This window comes from Apteryx rowi, unplaced genomic scaffold (assembly GCF_003343035.1).
Source record: "Apteryx rowi isolate R43461 unplaced genomic scaffold, aptRow1 scaffold_183, whole genome shotgun sequence".
NCBI lineage: Eukaryota > Metazoa > Chordata > Aves > Apterygiformes > Apterygidae > Apteryx > Apteryx rowi.
The window spans coordinates 1,106,229-1,120,347 of record NW_020448119.1 but is presented as its reverse complement, the minus strand read 5'-3'; the positions used below and the strand labels follow the sequence as shown (position 1 = coordinate 1,120,347).

At 39.0% G+C, this 14,119-nt stretch overlaps 1 protein-coding gene across 1 annotated transcript in view; it reads right to left on the bottom strand.

Annotated features, from left to right (window-relative positions):
• Nucleotides 1–14,119, bottom strand: part of STARD9 (StAR related lipid transfer domain containing 9) — a 123,297-nt gene that overhangs the window by 46,564 nt on the left and 62,614 nt on the right. Inside the window, exons 8-15 of the mRNA XM_026061612.1 lie at nucleotides 12,414–12,446; nucleotides 12,265–12,326; nucleotides 11,553–11,665; nucleotides 5,269–5,338; nucleotides 2,539–2,611; nucleotides 1,568–1,635; nucleotides 527–624; nucleotides 109–309 (exon numbers count right to left, since the gene is read on the bottom strand). Of these exons, the coding sequence (XP_025917397.1) occupies nucleotides 109–309; nucleotides 527–624; nucleotides 1,568–1,635; nucleotides 2,539–2,611; nucleotides 5,269–5,338; nucleotides 11,553–11,665; nucleotides 12,265–12,326; nucleotides 12,414–12,446 (718 nt within the window). The remainder of the gene's footprint in view (nucleotides 1–108; nucleotides 310–526; nucleotides 625–1,567; nucleotides 1,636–2,538; nucleotides 2,612–5,268; nucleotides 5,339–11,552; nucleotides 11,666–12,264; nucleotides 12,327–12,413; nucleotides 12,447–14,119) is intronic.

Here is a 14,119-nt window from a genome sequence, read left to right as displayed (position 1 = left end):
TGTGAAAATTTTCATAAGCGACATAGCTGACTTTGCACCTCAGTAAAGATGTATTTTACGGGGCTAATACAGCGCAAAAATTTAACAGTGAGTAGAAACCAAACTCACTGGCCATCATAATGGTCTTGGAGTTGCCCCCCAGACTGTCCTTCAGCAGCCAGGTGAGGATGGAGTCACGGTATGGGATGTAAGCCTGTCGCCTGGTCCCACTGATGCTGCCTGTGGAGGGGCTGCCTGCATGACTGCTCTCCCCTTCGCTCGTTATGGTGTTTATGCTCTGGCAGCTGCTGAACATCTGCGAATTTTGTGCTGAAAGAAAAACATGACAGAGCTCATGAAAGGAGTTATCTTTTCCTACCATGGCTATTTAATTTTCTTAAATGTTATTATAGTTTATGAAGAAGTCACACATCTGTTCTGCTCAGCTTCTTGTTGTAAACATAGATAAAGATTAAAACACAGCACATGGGGAGTAAGTCCTATGGTTTTATTAATATCCTTCAACATAAAGAATTAGTATGCTTACCTAAAGTAGAGATGACAATCCCAAGTGTAACCAATGACTTGTTAATATTGGCACCTTCTGTAATTCGATCTTTACAGTAACTGGGATCAGCTCTTTCACTGAAGCACACAAGCATGCGAAAAATAATGCAAACCAAATAAAAATATTTAATAATTAATCAATATGAAAGCATCATTCCTTTTTCTGACATACAACAAAACAGAAATTGCAAGCTCTGCAGTTAAAAACAAATATACTTTGAACACTTTAATTGAAACATTGCTCTTTTGATTCAAAAAGCCCAAATAATTGTCAAAGGCCATTGGCACAAACTACTGTTAGAGACCCATCAAAACATATGTTCAAGCCTGAATTGGACAACCTAATCATAGTGGTTCTAAGAAAACAACTTACATTAGAAAACTTTGTAAGGGTAGATGGCTCCATGGAAAAAAACTATATATCCCCTCAAAACTACTCTCTGTGCTCAGATATCCACAGCAATTTACATTCCTGAGAAAGAAAAATGTCATGTTCTGCACAATTTCCACCTTATTATTCTCTGTCACATCCAGCTTAACCACACATTCCTCACTGAGATGTGTAGCTGAGCTCAGGGACTTAGGAGCTGCTGGAACACAAGCGACGCAAGCACTGTGTTAGGACGATTTCCCCCCTCCTGTGCTAGGCGGCCATGAGGAGCACACTCTTAGCCTGCTCTTTTCAAGCTCGGATTTGGTAAACCCTCTACTAGTTACTAGAAAAGCCACTTACTAAGAGTAGGGGGTAGCAGTTTCTGAATGGAATTAGGCTAAATGTCTGCAACAGCAAAGCACTGGACCTGAGGATGCAGGAATTCCCTTCTGCAGTGAAATCCAATACCCAATACAGAAGAACGGATGACAGATACAATGTTAACCCAATGTGCCTTGTTACCACACACAAAAATTAGATTTACTGTTATTGTAATGAAACTTTAAAATATTAAATGCCAACTTCTAAGCCAGTAACACCAGCATGTGCCCAGAACATTATCTTTTTACTCCCTCACTATATTATTACCTGCCTGCAAGGTCCACTAAGTTGATCTTGCTTGCAATTTCAGAGGGGAGATTGTTTTCCAATATGGCCTGAAGATAAAAATATGAATAAGGAAGATTATTCCTCCTACTTAATGACAATAAAATAGGTGCCTTCTTTTGTTTGAAACTGATTATACATCTGACTGTGCCACTCACTTTCTTTGTAATCTCGGGCCACTATGGTCAAACCATTAACTCAACTGCTTTCTCAGCTGACACAAAAACTACCCTCTTATGCCAATTTCCTCTCGAAAAAAACTTTACTGCCTAGTGACTGTGAAAGACTCTCTTGTAGATCTTACAAAGTTATTTTCCACTAACGTATTCCAAAGTTCTTTTGTAAACTATTGAAAAATATCCCAAAACGTTCTGTGATTACAGGATGTTAGAAGTGTGAGACAGAAAAGGTCTATTGGATCACTGAAACACTTCCCTGCCAGGGAAGGATATAATTCCTGTGCAGAAAGGCTTCATTGTCTCTGGGAGCGCACTGGGTGCCAAATGCTAAAGAGATGAGCACAGACAAAATGCTGGACAGAAACAAAATTTTGGTAAATCTTAAAGTAATACTATACTTAAACTAAGGAACCTAAATGAATGTCACAAAATGTAGCTTTAGACCTTTCTATGTGTAATTTTCACAGCATTGTAGAAGGGGCATTGCATTCAAAAGGGCTACTTAAAACTTTAAGTATTTCTTTTTGCAGTGAGTCTTTGGCATCAGTTCTAACTATCAACTTGCATAAAGGAACAAGAATACTTCAGTAAATACTCAAGACATCAGGCAGTGTAGGAAACACGTCTGCAGTGTGATCTGAAGGAAATAAGTAACAGTTTCCGCTGAGATTACTACAAGTAACACAAAACAGTGGCAACTAAACAATGCATGACACACCGAACAATGATTTTTGAGAGTAAAGAGAAAAGGAAGTTGGATTATTTTTAGCTAACCTGAGTGTAGTGGATGGTGAAGATAGCATGGGATCTGCTGCTGGCATTGTGAATGTGTGTAGCTGCTGTGATCCTAGAAAGAAGGACAAACTGTTCAGTCACGAAGGCTTGCTTCCCTGCACCCAGAGAAAGCACAAACAGCAAATGCTGCACAGGGATGGTGCTGAAGACGGAGGAACATGGAGCTTTGAGAATACAGTAGTTGTCACACACAACTTTTTGGTTTCACTTCTTTCACTGGGGCTGTTACTGTAGTTTTGTACCACTAGAGAAGTTCAATAAGATTAGTTCAGTCTACCTGTATCAAACAAATGCTGCAATTATTCACGTATTCACTTGCTTGCTTCCCTTGTGTGGACAGAGCAGCCACGCAACCCAACGCGTTCGGCAATGCGCGGCTGGCTGGCAGGCCCAGAGGCAGAGGGAGGAGGAGCAGTGGCACTCTTCCACTGACTCTGTTGCACAGACTTTTGGAAACTCTATGTTTGTTTGCTGTCATTTTGGTTACACAAATGCAAAGAAAGCCAGGTTTTGCCTAGGGCACAGGCCGGTTCACAGCTCTTTCCCTTTGTCCCTCTTGCAGCTTGCCTTGACTGCACAGATTTGGCCAAAGCCGGCGCTCTGCGCTGCTGCCTGAGCTGTACGCAGCCCAGCACGTCGCAACAACAAAGGAGCCTAAACTGAGGAAGCAGGAGGAAGTTAACTGATGTCCAGCTTTTGGAGGAGAATGACAACTAGGTAAAGGGCAAAAGAGAGCAAACAGCTCTACAGTGGGCAGCAAATATGACGAACAGCACTCAAGTCTGTAAAGCAAAAGAGAACGTAGAAAGTGCCCCAGGATTTGGAGGAGGAAGCAAGGGAGAAACATTAGTACTAGTTTCTCACCTCCTTCAATATACAGGGTGATTGGAGGGCAAGTTCACAACATCTCAACTATTCATATCCCATGCAAGCATTTTTATGGGAGAACATTCATGTCAGTTTTTCAGATACTCTATTTCATGATGGCATATGGTGCGTGGTTTACTACTTTTAATTGTTCTAGTAATGTTATCTATATTGGCTGGTTGCTTTGCTTTACATAGCAGCAAGGCTATGCTTTTGGAAAAGCTTACGAAAGCTTGGAAATGTTTAATGCATTTTTTTAAATTTTATTTTAAAGCGTCTGAGACTGGGTCTGGCAAAATGCCAAGAGAAAAAAAAAAGCTTAACAGCTATGCCAGATACAATAACAATAATGAGTACATATCACAAATCATATTTTGTTTATTTTTAAAACAGACAGTCATAGCCAGGGTAGTGCTAGAGACAGCCTGGTTAAAACAAAACAAAACAACACAACCCGAAACACTTAGAAGAAAGACTTTCTGCTCCGTGTTAGTACAGGAGCTGCCCTCTCCTCCAGGAAACGTGCCCCTATGTTCAAGGGCAGCTTCCCCTCTTTTCTCTCTTCCCCTCTTTTCTCTCCTGCCTGCTTAGGCCTGGAGCCCTCCCGCCCCAGCTGTTCCTCGCCTGCCTCGGGGAGCACGGGGCGAACACAGCCTGCTCCCCTCTCCTGCCCTGCACGCAGATCCTGCCGACACTCATTGGGCAGCACATCCCAGTTTACAGAGCTTTGAAGCTTCCTTGATTGCATTTACAATGGGCTAATAAATACTCTGCAGAATATTTGATAAAAATAAAGACTGCAGGTAAATAGATATTTTCTGTATATTCCAAATAAGTTTTTGAAAAGTTACCCAGAAAGAAGTTGCCTGGTTTCATGCAAATGACAAAGTTTGAAATTTCAGCAACATACAAACCTACAACCAAAATACTGAACCAGCGATTTTGTTCACATCTTCTATTTCTGTAGCAACGAGACCACCGTAGCATTACCCTAGTAGACTGACTAGAATTCTGTTATTATTTTGAAAAGCTCTCTTTTTATCACAGAGTTATATCTACTGATTGGTACAAGCATAAGTAGCAAAAATTAATCCTGCTGCATATTCTGTCTTTGTCATAAAGCAGCTTAGTTTTTATTTACTTGGCAGCACCACTGATATTCTAACATTTCAACCTCCCTTATCATAAGAGTTAATATTAATCTTAGAACTGTGATTTGTATTTGGAGGATTCTCCTTTTGAAATAATACTCTTTTTCCATCACTCTAATGGTAGTTGTGTGGTATCCAAAGCTACCTGTAGAAAGAGGGGAAAAAAATCACTCAACTAACATGAGCTTAGGTCATCGATTTCACTGGCATGCCAGTTCCCACAGTTCTCTCGTAGCAACCATGTACATGATTTAGTGTAAAAATTTTAAATACTTGCATAAAAATTAAACAAAAACATATTATCTTTTCAGCAGCTATAAATCAGTAAGTTGCACTAACAGTGAGTTGAAAGCTATACAGTCTAAAGTGCCACAAGCAAGTGGAGGAAAAAAGCAAAACCGTTTATGGCAAAAACACTTCCTGGCTTACCTTTCTTATCCCGGACAGATGGCAGAATTTTGTGGGTAGAGTTTTGAAGAAATGYGTTAAACAACAACTTTGTGAGCCCCTGTAGCTATGATTATGGATAATATGAGGATATATAGCATCTTTCAGGCAATGATCATAAAACCTGACATCCTATCACAAAGCATCAACAATGCTGTCAGTAAAAAACAGACATCAATGGAATCAAAATGTGGAGAAAGAGAAGTGTTAAATAAAGATGGGGTTTATTTGTTTTATAAAATACCTTTTAGCAATTCCTTTCTCCAGAAGTTCTACAACTTGCTTGTAGTCTGTAACTAAATGTTGAGACAATCCTGCCAAACATTTAAAAAGAGTTAAATGCATAATTTTCTCAGAAAGTTTCAGTCACTTCATTTCATTAATCTTTGGGGAGTCACAATAACAATTTACCCAACATCTGGAGCATAAAGACATTCTCCTGGAATGCCTGCCTATTCTACAAGTAGTCTCTGAACTAGTGTAACTATTTTAACTAAACTAAACTAAACTAAAACATTGTAGTCCATCCTTCAGATGCAGTGACATTAGTATAAAAATGCCTTGCACCTTGAAAGGATGGACCTTTTTCCAACTCATCAATGGAATGATGATATTTGAAAAATGGTATAGTTGAAAACTCCTCATGGTGATGCAGTTATGTCACCACTATTAATTGGGTACATATCCTGTATAGGAGCTTTTAGCTGTTGCCTCTGGATAATGGTTCTGCTCACACGACTCACAGAATTAGGAACCATCCCCTGTGTAGAATATTTAGCAGGTACTTCATTTTAATTAGCACTGAGCCTGCAACACTTAGAGTCCTGATGCTCTCTATTCTCCCCAGAGGGTATCCAAATCATGACATGAAACATGTGGCCTTTTATATCTCCCGCTTTCAGGATTTTTTTCAATTTGATTTCATTTTTAAGGAAAAAGCCAGCCAAAAACAAATGAGCGAAATACTGCATTGCAGAGCCTACTGTAGCAGAATGGTGGCTGTGACTAATGTAGCCCCAGTGGAGGGCAGCACGCTGCTATGCTGTAATTGCATTGCCAGCACCTTACAAAATGCAGATTCCAGCAGAGACACAAAATTAACTTCGACAGGCTCGTATTTCACATAAATCCAGTTTAATGTCTCCTTTGCATTTTCTGGTGATGATAACTTATCATTTGCACTGCAGAGACTCCTAAAAAAAAAATCCCGAGTTGTGAAGCAGGACTTATCATGCAATGCACCCTAGTAAAACAGTCCCTTCCTAAATGTTTTATCTCAGATTTGGAGTCCAGGGCTATTCATTTTCTTCACTTCACTACTGCACTGATTTGGGTTTTGTTTTGTTTTACTGTAGGCCACAACAGTGTGGATGAGAGGTCAGAGTATTGAAAAAATGTGATTTATTTGGATCAAACAATTTATCTACAGCCAGAGTGTAAGTCAGGATGAATTTAAAAATTCAACCTGAAATGACTATTTCTGATGTTGTTAGAGAGGTTCTCTCCTTTGATGATAATGCCTTGCTCAACTTTAAATGAAAGCAAAATCTAGCCCAAAGACGGGAATTTATGTTAGTCATTTAACAACTGATACACATACAGGAAAAAAAAAAAGTATTTGGATTACCTACACTTAAAAAAAATCCCATAACTATAGTGTACATGCATGCACACACACACAAAGTATAGGATGATTTTCAAAGAAAAGCGTTTCTTCTACTCTCTAGTGTAGCTTTCCAATACAATAATTCCAGAAGTCATCACATTTTCCATTTGAGAAAAAGGGCCATTATTTTTCAAATAGCACTAGGACTTTCAAACACAGAATATGGAAACTACCATATATTGTTTTCCCAGACCGTTTTTCAGGATTTTATTTAACTGACAAAAGCACTAATTATATAATGGAGGGACAGAGGAAATTCTTACCTACCTACATTTCCAAAAGCACTGAAATACTGAATCTAGCACAGACTTCTATAATAATTTGTTTTACAATAAGGTAAATGAAATATTGTGAATGTTGTTTGAAATGACAATGCTCTTTTGGCTGCTGGAAAAAGAAAGGTCATTTTCAAGTACTATCGAAAGACTGAAAACTCTTGCTCATCTAGAAATCTGCCTCAGAGCAAGACAGAATCTCCCCCAGAAACGTGTCTCGGAGTAACAAAATAGATTGCATCATTTCCTGATTTAAGAGCGGCTGATTCCTTAACAGTGCAACCATCTGTGAGGGAGAGGCTTGAAACAATTCCAACGCGAAGGACTGAAACACTTTTAGCATTTTAAAGGCTACAATCTCACACCCTTTTCGCGGAAAAACGATGGGCTGGGAACTATTCAAGATACTTAGTGTTGGGAGCTGACTGGACTTGCAAATGGAAAATGCATTGTCCCCTAATATCAGGGCAACTAAGCATCCTTAAAGGGGTTAAATTCCGATTTTCCCCTCTGTTTGTTTTTCTTCCGAGTGCTAACAGTACTCTGGACATCCCTGACGCCAACCACATACCCGCAGTGCAAGGGGGAGCCTGCAAGCCTTTGCTGCAAATGGCAAACACAGACGCTTGTCCTTAACGCACTGGATCTCAGGGAGATAACGGCAAATGTCTGTGCTTTGCCTGATGCTCACCATTTTAACCCCTCCCATACAGCACACTGCCTGGAAGGGGGATACAAGACAAGCTGCCCTTTTCGTAACTTTGTGGATATGTCTGACCTCTGCCATCCACCTATTAGAAACCAGATTCTTCACTGTGGTCACTCACAGGGGGACTACATATAAAACTGCTGTAGACTTCAGTATGTAGATGGCCCTCATTACAGAGATCAGCAGTTGTTGATTGCAGCAGTATATTACTGCAGTTGACAAGGGCATTTTGTACCAGCGTTGTGAACCGCTTCATTTTCTTGAATAGCATGTTATTAAAACAGAGCTAACCGTACTCCTCACCTGCATGCAAAATACTTCCAGCCTCTCTCACTGCGGCTCGTTTGCGATGTGAAGCAACGAGTGCAGTTCCACAAGGAACTATGAAACAGATCTTCTTTATTGATCCCTCTTCCCAAAAGATGCAAAGATTGGCTCAAATAAAATTGTTACAGTTCTTAATTGCGTAAACTGTACATACACATTTATTAGCATATATTTTTATATATGTATCTAAAAAAAAAAACTATGTCATCTGACTGTTGCCTCTAGCCATTCATTGGTTACATCAGCCTCAAATCACTTCTATTCACATGCTCTCACAGCAGCGTGTAATAATACCCATGATGCCTTCAACAGAAAAATCACTTCATTTTTCATGCATGAGATCAGTTTTTCTAAACATGTGAATCACATTTATCATTAAAAAATACATCTTTTCTTACAGCATTAACACAAAGATTTTTGGAGCCTGTCATAAGATACAGAAGACACAGAGAATCTTCTAAAATAAAGCATTCGCATTAGTTTTAATAATGTGTCCAAAACCAGCAAATATTATTTAGGTTAACATGTTTTTGTACTTTCATATTAAAAAAACACAAAATCTCATCAAAAAGGAAGTCTGAAGGGATATTTCAGAACTCTAACATAAATTGTTCTATTTAAAATTTTTAGTTGCATCTAAGTATAAAATTCTTATTCAAAAAGGGTAAAATTGAATTAAAAAAAAATCAGAACTGGAAAAGAAAAGTGACAGATTTAGCCTAGAAGTTTCCAGATGAGGACAGACTAGTGACAAAAGGCAAGCCAGCCCATTGGCAAGCCTCTGAATCCCAGCTATAACTTCATTTTCTTTTAAAACATGGAAACTTCATTATATGCAGCCAAGGAATCATTGGAGACACAGGCTTGAGAAAAGGGATGGAAACTGCCAAGGAAGGAAGCAGTTTAAAGACCTTTTCTTGTGTGGTGAATGAGCAGCTGCTAAAAGAAAATAATTAGTATCTGTACCCCACCAACAATGAAGTTCTCAGATAACAAGCAGGTAGAAAAAGATTCCTGGAAAGACCTCAATAAAGGCCAAATGTCTATGAAGCTACTTTTCAAAGAATGGTTTGCCATACTAATGAGACCATCAATTCATCTATTTTCCAACTCTCCGTTAAGCAGGACGCTGCTGTGCTGGGAAGAAACAGCTGAAAGAACCACAGTGCCAGACAGCCCCCCGTGCATGGCAGCGCACACGGGAAGCACTTCCCGATTTCTTATTTCAGATGAGGAACCGGTAACAACCGGCAGTCCTTAGAGGCACTGTTACTGACACTGCAGGTGACCTGGGAACGAGAACTGGGAATGCCAGGTTTCACCCCATCACTGACTCACTTGGTCAAGTCACCCCATCTGTTGTCACATCTCAGCTTAATCTCTAAAGTGTGGGTAACATCAGCCCATTTTACAACGTGGTGATAACGCTTAATGAAAGGTGGGTAACACATCCTCAGGTTCTTGGACAAAAGGTGATACATTATTACTGTTATTTAGCTTGTGTGCCTAAGAAAACAAACTGTTTAGGGTTCTTCTATAAATCCAGACATAAATAATTAACTTAATTTCCAATTCTTATTCTTTAAAAAAGAAACCTAGGTAATGTCACAATAAAGAAAAATAGAGGGAGAAAAGTGAACCAGGGAGAACAACGGGAAATTACAAAATGAGACAAGAGAGACAAGAACTCTATGTTTAAAAGCCAGAACAAATCAGTATTTGATCTGATATGACAGGACCAATAAAATTCTGTGTGATATGTATTCTGCATATTAAATGTGTCCTTCCCAGGTGTCAAGTATGTTACTATCCACTTGGTGGCCAAGCCAAGCACTTTCAGAACCAGCGATTCCAGAGGCAAATTTGGAATTCTGCCCACTGGAGAGACAAGGCGTACTAAAAAGGAAGTGTATGCACTTACTTTCTAAACAAACTCACCAATTTTTGCATCGGTTGGAAAAGGATCTTCCTTCCAATCTCCACTATAAAGCTACTGTCTATGATTTAGCACACTGATTTTGAGGAATGTACCTTTTGACAGTCATTGGTCAGATACATCCAAGGTAGCAGGCAAACTTTACATTAGGCCCTAATCAATTTACAAAGCAACAATGGCCAAACTCGAGTTTAAAACTATGCAAGACCCTCAAGTATATGCACCAGTCAAAAGTGGAAATAAATTACAAGTAAAAAAAAATAAGAGAAGATAAGAACTAAAACCAAGAAAGAAAATTGAAAGGAAAAAAATACATATTTTTTTCATCCATTCTCTTCTGCTACCTGATGTGAAAGCTGATTCCCTAGAAAACACAAGGCCACACGAGGGGCTGCTGCTGCAAGTGTGAATTAAGAGTGTGATTTATCACTTACTCCTGGAAGGGCAAAGAGAACAGAGTGGGATATCCAGCCAGTGGGATAACAGACACTGGCAAAGTCTTCAGTATATTATACACGTTCACATGAACAAGCAAAATATTTGAGGAGGGTAAATGTTCATAGGCTTATTCATGCTGACTGTAAAGGCCTAGGTTAAGTTAATTTCAACTAATGTTTAATTGTATCAATCACTGGGAGTTTCCTTAGCATCCTGGGTTGGCAACACCATATCCATGTTTTTTCAAGAGCATTTTGTTAGCTTGTCACCCGTCTTGCACACTTACGTGGTCAGAATTCCACTATATTTACTGTACTGGGTTCTTCAAAGATTTTCTAAGACCTATTTGATATATATTCCCACAGTGGCCCAGAATTCATCTTAGTAATCTGCTTCTGAAGGTTATATGTCTTTCTGACTTCTCAATAATTGTGCAAGTTTCACTTCCATATCATACCACAGGATTTAATGGTCTGGATATCAAAAGTCTGACCTCTCAGAAACAATGTGGAGCCAAAAATTCTCCAGAAAGCAGCACCAATACTCATATTGTAGACTCAAGAGTGCCTTAATTTCTCCTTTAACCAAACTGTAACTAGAAATCAATGTTCCTGGGTATCAAAGCTGCTTAACATTTTGCTGTCTTTGGTTACTCATTGAGTAAATAAATTAACCTTTGGTTCAATTTACAACTACGGCCCCATCCTCAGTCTCATTTTTCTTACTGTTTCCTGCAAACCTTCAGTTCATGCCTTATGCAATTCTTTTGTCTCCTCCAGCAGCCAAAGTATCCACATATCCATCAAGTTAGTGCAAGTCAATAAGATTCACCCCTTCCTGAGAATATTGCAGTAGTCATACTCCTCTTCTTATCCCCACACCAGTAAGTTCTGGTCTGGCATCTTGCCCCTTTGCTCAGCCCTGGTTATAGCAAGACATCAGTAGAGTTTGACGTGTTAGCTGACCGGTATGAAACAGAGAATAATGAATGGGCTGGGATGCTATTTATTTTATTGAGAAGGTTCAGAGTCCTTCAAACTACCTATTTTAAATTGACTACTCAATGTTGGCAACAGTGGAAATGATAAGACCGTGCGAGGAACATATGTGTAGATACGTAAAGACCTGACACACCTTTACTTGAAATTCTTATACTAACAACAAAACCCACTCTCACCTTGCACATATGGTCCTGTTTCAGGGTGTTCTCGGACTCGAAGAGTGTAAGGTTTCTTGTGGTCTGATTGTTTTAACAAATCTCGGACACGCTCATTATAGATTTCAAGAAAACTGAAAACAAAAAAAGAAAAGAAAAGAAAGCACATATAATTGCTCTTCATACAATGTAACTACCTGAATCTTTCATCGATTTTTCATGATTTTTCAGTTAATGCATTCGCTTTCACTACTTCTGTTACTGCCTCTTCCCACACGGTGCACACAGAAAGAATTAGTTAGTCACTTTCCAAGAAGTAAGAGACATTCATCGTTTCATTTAAAAATTCATGAAATTAGCTTTTTCTAAAGCTGATAAGTCCAAATCCCCAAATTTCCAAACACAGTGTTTCATCAGGTACTATGAATAAGAGAATGAATAAGGGAACTACGAATAAGAACGGAACGTAGAATTATGGCTCAAATTTAAGAGTTAGACAAACAGGAAGTAAATTCTTAAAGCATTCCTATTTTAGCTGTCTATACAAAAGTGAACAGGCAGTACTCAAAAGTAACATCAGCACTTTCTCATCCTTCCTCCACTGTTCTCTCCCTTGCTCCAAAATGATCAACATATGACAAAACATGAACAAAAAAAGTCTTTGCTTTGTTTGATTGTAGGAATATATTTTTGAAAACTTTCATACCATTGACCAAAACAGTGACATTCTTACCTGACCTTTACTCTGCAAGATGCTGTCTGTTCTGAGTAATCATCCTTCCTTGAAAAGAGACCCTGCACAAACCAAACGTTCTTATAAATTTTAAATACAAGAAAATCTAACAGCTTAAACAAATGTAAGTGAAATAAAAAAATAAGTACCTCACATATACGAGGTGTCAACCCAATCGACGCCTATAAATAATAACAATAATAAATTAATATATTTGCTCTTATCCTTGCAAAACTCATTTATTAAATAAAAGCAAAGTGATGAGGAAAGAACAGAATCATGGTGCAACATCAAAGTAATGACCATATAGAGGATCGCAATACAGACCACTCTGGAGTGCAGTTTGGAGTACTGCATGGCAATGCACAGCTGAAGCATCTTGCACCTGAAACACTACAGGGACTAGTGTGCTGTGTAATGTCAGCTGTCTTGGCTTTGGTAAACGCTCTGTTTACAGCAAAAAGTCATTTTAGAGCAACTTATACAGCATCAGTGAGAAGCAGAGAGACTTCACAGGCTAAACCAAGAGCTGTTTGATGTAAAGACATGGGGCATGTCTACACCGGAGGTGCTGCAGTTCAGTGTAGATACAGCCAGGCTAGCACTGAAATAAGTTTGATCATTTACTAGTATTTTATTTTTCCTTATTCTACTTCTATTTCTTTATGCTATGGCATGACAGAGCTTGGACCAGCTTTATCTTCTATATAGAGTCTCAGCCAGAAGAGGCTAGGGGCTGCAGAACTCACGCTGCCTGGCAGCACTGCTAGCAGTACCTGAACCAGCGAATTTCAGCTTTGCCCAAGCAGTCTGCACAGCCCTGAAGCCACGGTGTGTTCCTGTGTAGGGACCTGTTCTTGTGGCACGCTTCTTCACCCCTTGGTGACTGCAGTGCCAGTGCACCCTCAGAAACACTTCTTTCAGGCTCAAGTCAAATCTCCTTGCTGAATAGCATGAAAGACTTTTAGAAGGTACATTTGAAAATAGGGAGGGAGAGGAAAAATAAAATAAAGGGTTCAGATTCTCCAAGTAAATATACGACTGTGGCCAAAAGTTCAGTGCAGACCAAATGCTTGATTCTTCCTAGTTACAAACACTGCTTCGCAGCAAATACATGTTATTAAAGATGGCATCAAAACAGGATTCTTACGGAAAAAGAAATCACTTTATAACTCTGAAATCTCTTAGAAACACTACTACCTGGAAATTTCCTTGGAAAGGAATAATGGTAAGTTCAAGATGTGGCCATTATGAGTTGCTAAGATACTTTCAAAATAATGTAACACAAATGATTTGGTTTGTTTCTCATTAATCCTGATTTTTATAATTCTTCAGTTTTACAACTTTTTCATGGAGTTAATCTTGACTGAAAACAAAATGAACAGAGAACCCAGGCCATGATTTGACAAAATCCTATTGTTGATGTCAGTGGAGGGGGGAAAAAAAAATCCAAACTGTTGTGCAGAACATGAACCAGGCCAGACCAGCCTTTTTCTTCTCTTTGGAATTTGAACAAGTTTTACCCTTGTTTCACTTTTTAAATTGAATCCTCTTAGGGGTAGGAAATAGAGGCCCACTTGTGCAAATTGTTAAATAAAATATCTCTTGTTTAGGGGCAACTCACATTCCACCAAAAACCAAGAATAATTATGGATAAAGATCAGATTGCCTTCTGTTGCAGCAGAGTGCAGGAATCCTTAACTCTCTCCACGGATCTGAGTACCAATACTAAAATACACTCCAAGTTCCTGGTAGCCAAGTACCTTAAAATACAACAGCTTCTACAAACACCATTCAAATTAATTTCAAAACTGGAAGTAAAGCAAGTATAGTTTCCATAAGGCAAAGGATAGCT